Source organism: Pomacea canaliculata, linkage group LG7 (assembly GCF_003073045.1).
Source record: "Pomacea canaliculata isolate SZHN2017 linkage group LG7, ASM307304v1, whole genome shotgun sequence".
In the NCBI taxonomy this organism is placed as follows: Eukaryota; Metazoa; Mollusca; class Gastropoda; order Architaenioglossa; family Ampullariidae; genus Pomacea; species Pomacea canaliculata.
The window spans coordinates 13,993,201-13,999,238 of NC_037596.1; the positions used below are offsets into that span (position 1 = coordinate 13,993,201).

At 37.5% G+C, this 6,038-nt stretch overlaps 1 protein-coding gene across 1 annotated transcript; it reads left to right on the forward strand.

Moving 5' to 3' along the window:
* Positions 1-362: 362 nt before the first annotated feature.
* Positions 363-5,566, forward strand: LOC112568106 (26S proteasome non-ATPase regulatory subunit 9-like). Its single transcript, XM_025245204.1, has 6 exons — positions 363-503; positions 2,530-2,632; positions 3,034-3,227; positions 3,498-3,599; positions 4,516-4,604; positions 5,089-5,566. The coding sequence occupies exons 1-6, from the start codon at positions 402-404 to the stop codon at positions 5,114-5,116; spliced, it is 618 nt and encodes a 205-aa protein (XP_025100989.1). The 5' UTR covers positions 363-401; the 3' UTR covers positions 5,117-5,566.
* Positions 5,567-6,038: the final 472 nt, after the last annotated feature.

The following is a 6,038-nucleotide window of genomic DNA, read 5'->3' on the forward strand; positions in this document are numbered from 1 at the left end:
CTAACATTTAAAAAAAAAATAAATAAAAGAACATATCTGATAAGTACATGAATACATTAAATGACAGTGTCAACGTACACACGTCAGCATACACCGCTCTGTTCCTTTATTTGTACACTAACTTTTAAGCGTATATTTTATAAATCAATCTTTATTACATGTTCGCTTTCTGATGGAGCACGTATCTTCTTATTATCAACTTGTTAAAATATTTAAATTTGTCAGGCTTTTTGCTAACACACCAATAGCTTTCACTACACACCAATTCAATTTTTCGAATGTTACACCACGGACAAGTATACATAATTTGTAAATATATAGATTAATATTATTAATACGAGTTCGTGATTACATAGACTAGGGGAGACAAGTATAGCCTTCAAGGGGGATAACTCTCGTATATGATAACGTCCAAAATGGCGTCAGAACATATGAAGGTTTTGATACAGAAGAAAGATGCTATTGAAAGTGAAATAAAAGAGATGAGCGATGTTCTTGAATCTGTAAGTGGGATTAGATGAAAATCTTGATTAGTTCATAAGGCATAAACAGCATTTGCATGTAAATATAAAGAAGATATCACGGACACAAATTGTTTGAACATATCAATAGAATTCGAATATGATATGGCATAGTTAATTACTGATAGCTGATACACAAAGGAGGGGTAGAGTAATTATTTTACTTGTTTAAGTGAGTCTGTATTCTTTTAATATATGTCGTCATTGTATATTCTTGAGGTGCGACATGTTCTTAAACTTATCTTTCTCACAGAAATATTGAAAACCCCTGTATACTTATAGATGAAGGCAGACGCTAACATCCTTTAAAAGAAGTAGACTAGAACCTTTACACCTAAATTTACCGAAAGAGCGGTACGCAATCTGAAGGGAGGGAGGGAAGTGACTTGACACTGACTACGTCCCAGCTGAGCTGCTCAAGCAGGGTGGGAGTGGTGGGCTGTCATTGCACTGCCAGAAAGGAAATGAAAAGAATAGTGAAATCATTAGTCATATCCCATTTAATAAAAAAAGGAAACAGCAAACGTTGCCAGAACTACAGAGCAATAAGTCTAATTAACCACCCGATCACGTGAAAGTAATGGGGAATTGCATTTGCACCATAACTGAGGAACTGCTAGCAGAACACGCTGGCCTCATACCAGGTAGGAGCACAATGAGCAGATCTTCATCTGTCACATCCTAATAAAAAAGCACTTCAGCATCACCAAGACCTCTGTCACAACTTCATAGACTTTTTTTAAAATGGCTTCTAACAGATGCAGCATCAAAGAGAATCTTATTGAAATCACTGAAGCACTGAATAAGAGCTAATCGAATGTAGTACTGCTGGGTAACCAAGAGCTTTTGTTTACACAACAGTAGATTTTAGCTAAGGGTCTTCTATCACCTGTGCTGTTCAACATCTTTTTGGAGAATATCATGTGTGAAACCATGACTGTTGCACTTCTATATACATCATTATTTACATCAGTGTGAGGCCAATTTGCAACCTATGCTTTACAGGCGACATCAGTCTGATTACAGGCAGTGACAGAGAACTGCAACAAACTGACAGTTCAAACATATATGGAATGGAGATCTTCACTAATAAGAGTAAATTCATGGTCACTGGCAATAGCAAAGCAGATATCTACATGAACAGAGTACGACTCAAAGAGATGAACAGTTTCTAGTGCTTGCGAACCACCCTTTCCAAAGACGGCAGCTCTGACAGATGTTCACATCAGGATCACGACAACAACAGCAGCAACAGCTAGGCTGCACAGGATCTGGCATAACACCAGGTTTACCACGATGTAAAATCTGTACAGGTCTCGGGTCCTAATCCTGAGATGAAAATCAAGGCATTCAAGAATAAGAGTGTGAGAATGCCCTTGTAAGGGCCCATCACACCAATGACTGTATGAAGCATGGTTGCAGACACCAGGAACCCATACTTGCAAGTCAAGTGGCATATTCTGATCAGTTTGGGCTGTGTGACCCACTATAACATGCAGTTGAAGGCTGTCTTTCAGGGAACCCTGGAGAGGGGTTATCCCAGTGGCACAATGGTTAGCACCTGCCACCAATACAGTGAAGATTGGATGTCCTGGGTTCAGATCTCCTGGAATGCTGTTCTTTCTCTGTATGTGACATCTGTTTACAGGGCTGGCTGCCTTGCAATGATATAGCCTTTGTTGCTGGCTCAGCGTAAAACATTAATTTCCCCCCTACTTCCACGTTGGAAAGGAGTTGATGCCATGGTACCCAGAGAAAGAACTAACTTACAAATGTGAAAGATTGGACATGTCCTGTGCAGGACTTGCTCTATCACCCAAGACAGGCCTGAGTGCCAGGCATTATCAGCTACCACATCTATTTTATTCTCCCAGACCTCCCCAACAACCAGTACCAGTCAAAGGACGAATGAGTGACTGAATGACTGGCTCACTGAATGCAACCAGACACTTAAAGTAGCTAAGAAGTGCGAGCTGATTTATATCACAACTGCATTCATCATTTACAGCAAAAGGGTGTGGGGATGAAAGGACCTCTTGTGGATGCTGAAGGTTATCCAAGAGCAGACATAGACATCTTTAGTGTCCGCCATGCACGTCACAGAATTGCATGTAAGATTCTATCATTGACTACTGTCTTGGCTGAACTCTTTGGTCTGTGACAAGCACCAATCAATGATCTCTTCACAAATAAACATCCTTTATATTTCTACCTCTGTAAAATTACATTCTGTAAGTTTGAATTCATGCCAAGAAAAATTGTTGGGGGAATGTGATTTTTAGAGTGCACAATTTCACTGCATAAGGTTCCTGGTTACGACTCATGGGTAACATTTATCAGATAACGTCAAAGGTTCTGCCTTCTATGTATTTCATGCCCTGGTTAACATAAACTAACTACAGCTCACTGCAATTATGACCATTGGGTTGTGAGACCTGTCACCTTTTCTTATGTCGGTTAAATACAAAGGTTATGGTAACTTCATGCCTTGCTTAAACTTTTGTGCTGTCAGGCCTGCAAACTGATCACACAAACGTGATGAAGGAGATAGAGGAGGAGCTGCATCGCATTCACCTCCAGGTCCGACAACAGAGAGGCCATGAGGAGATGCCAATGGAGGTGTCCCCAGCTGTGTCGCCAAGCAACCAGGCCCAACCCTTTGCCAGAATAGACAGAGTTGATGCTACTTCTCCAGCAGCTGTCGGGGTCTGTACAATAGATCATTACATTGACATTGCCTGCTGTACAGGTGTGAAGCTTCTATTGGGCTCATCTTCACAAACATATATTCTATTTCATGTGGAATTATTAATTTTCTTTTAATTTTAAATTATTCAATAAGTGAAGTAGAAAAATATGTTCAGAGGTCTGCAGTGATATTTTTCTGTTAATGTTTTCCTTTAAGTATTTTTCACAACACATTTTATGAGTTTCTTTCATTTGTTTATAAACCATTCCTTTAACTTAATTCCTCAGGGTCTGGAAGTGGGAGATGAAATAGTACAGTTTGGCTCTGTGTCAGCTGAAAATTTCAGGAATCTACAGCAGATTGGGGAAGTGGTACAGCATAGTGTTGGTGTGAGTATTTGCATAGGCTTTAACAGATTACACAAAAGCTACATGCAATGGCCATTTTATCAAATAGTTCTGTAGTTTCAGCACACAGAAAATCATTCTTTTTACCTCCTTGAAAGCAAACGAAATGATTATAATAAATTATAATAAATTTGTGTCATTCAGTGTCCTCACCAACAGGCAAGCTCATTACCGTAAGCACTATTAGCAATATCCACGTAACATTTACAATGATGTAAAACAAAGATCAATAAAAGACTAGCTGTGGTAGTAAAGTATGCTTGTTTCACCTGACATGAAAATCTTCAAAAAACAAGGCTTAGTGATATCAGGAAAATATTAAGAAATAATGTCATAGCAAATAGCAAAAATACATGATCATCACTTAAGTTTATTCACTTCAACTCAATTATAATTGCTACCGAAACAAGTGAAGTATGCCAGAAGGAAAAATATGGCCCATAAATCCATTCAATTCATACTTATGTTTATTAGAGAATAAATAAAATCCAGCCAGAAAAGAGAAGAGTGAAAGGTATCTGAGGTAGTAAATAAACACGAAAAACCAGTACTAATGACTAAATCAAAATATGACCACAAAACAAACAAAATCAAGGAGACCCAATTCCTTTAGTCTGTTACACAAAAGAACATAACACTTGGGAGGTCACTAGAGAGTGACATATTACAGATTCATTGTCCTTATTGATTTATAGGGTTTATTTTTTATTTGTAATCATTTAATAAATATTAATAAAATATATATTAACAAACCTCTAAATTTTTTGTATAGATTTACATTACACTAGTGTTACAGTTTTACTCCTATTTTAAAATACAGGCTGAGACCTTTTTAACTTGTCTTCTCAAGATACTTAAGAGTGTTCAACTTGTTAAAGTTTGTTTAATTTTATGGCAGCGCCCAATACGTATTCAAGTACTAAGAAATAATCAACCACTTGCTGTCAGCATAACACCAGGACCATGGAGTGGGCGAGGCAATCTGGGGTGAGTACAAAAGGGCTATTTCCCCTTTTGCAAATTTTAGTTTAAAAAGGAAAAGTCACCTGTAGTAATTTTAGTTTTATTCCTTGTTACTCCACGGGGAGCATAGGGCTTCAACAACACCACATGGACTCAACTGTGGAGGGCTGTCCAAAACCGCATCCGCTGGCGAGATGTTGTTGATGCAGCCCTAACCTCCTCGAGGAGTAACAAGGACTAAACATGTGGTTCAAAACTAGGTGTAGCTTTGAAGAGAAATCCATTCTGTCACCGTCTTCTGAGAGGGGAGATAAGTTCACACTATAGCTATGTCAGGCATGTATGCAGATGTTAGTAGCGGCAACTTTTCAAGAAATTTGTGATTATTAATGCCTTCACAATAACACAATAACAAAAAAAAAAAGGAAACCCATTTTGAATGGTTGCAAAATATTTTATTTTGTTGACATTGTATGAACTGTATCCTTACTTGTTGTTCTGTGTGCAGGTGCAACATAATTGCTATCAAGAGATGAGTTTGTAAACAGTGCAGGTGTTTTGTTCATGAGAATCATACAGTTTTTCAAGGATTGTTCCTGCTTGAATGCTTCTGTAACAAAGCTGAGAGTCTGTAAATCAAGCCTTCGTCATATTCTAGTTGCATTTCCTTTTGGGTTAACTGCAACAATTTTTATGCCAGTGGTATAGTCAAATATGCTGATTAATTTTTTTTAACCCTTTGCAGTTCAAAATTTAGTAGGCGTGGTTTTTCAATGAAAGAACAAAGTGTACTGTGTGCAGTCCTGACACCAGATGTATGTGGGTACTGAGGCCATAGCTTAGTTCTCTTCATGACTAGGAGGTGCATAAGGACTGATGCTATTAGTCAAGTGATATTATTATAGAAGCTTATTTTGTAGTTATAGACCTTCGTTGTGGAAATATGAGAGATACATAATAAAGAGAAAATCTACCCTTTAACCCAGTTGTATTGAGAATTTGGTTTGCTTTCTTGCCAGTGAATGAAATTTGTATAATAAAAAGGCAGTTGTCATAGGCTATGAAACATTTCGATCAGAGAAATATGAAATATATAAGTTGTGCCTAGTCATTTAACCATATAGATAATGCGCAGTAGCTTGTAAAAATTTTAAGTGCTTCTCTCTAAGTAAAGTTGATTACAACCAACATTTTCATTTAGTCCTTATAGTCTTACTATTTCGCCTGTTTGTTAGTTTCCTGTTTTTGTCCTTTAGTCTGTCACACAACCTCCAGAGTGCAGAGAGACCTTTTCTTTGTCTCCACTTTGAAAAGCGATTCTTCATATAAATATCAACTTAATTTTTATGTTTTCTGGGGACTACAAATATTTATCTCAAGAGAGAAAAATATTTTATACCTGTTGTACTTTAGTGCTCTGTGTCAATGGTTGACAGTCCAGTTCTTTCAAAGAGCATT

Coding starts and splice junctions, on each gene's coding strand:
- LOC112568106 (XM_025245204.1), top strand. CDS start 402: ATGATAACGTCCAAAATGGCGTCAGAACATATGAAGGTTTTGATACAG. Junction 504..2,529: donor TGAGCGATGTTCTTGAATCT/GTAAGTGGGATT, acceptor CATCATTTACAG/CAAAAGGGTGTGGGGATGAA. Junction 3,228..3,497: donor CTTCTCCAGCAGCTGTCGGG/GTCTGTACAATA, acceptor TTAATTCCTCAG/GGTCTGGAAGTGGGAGATGA.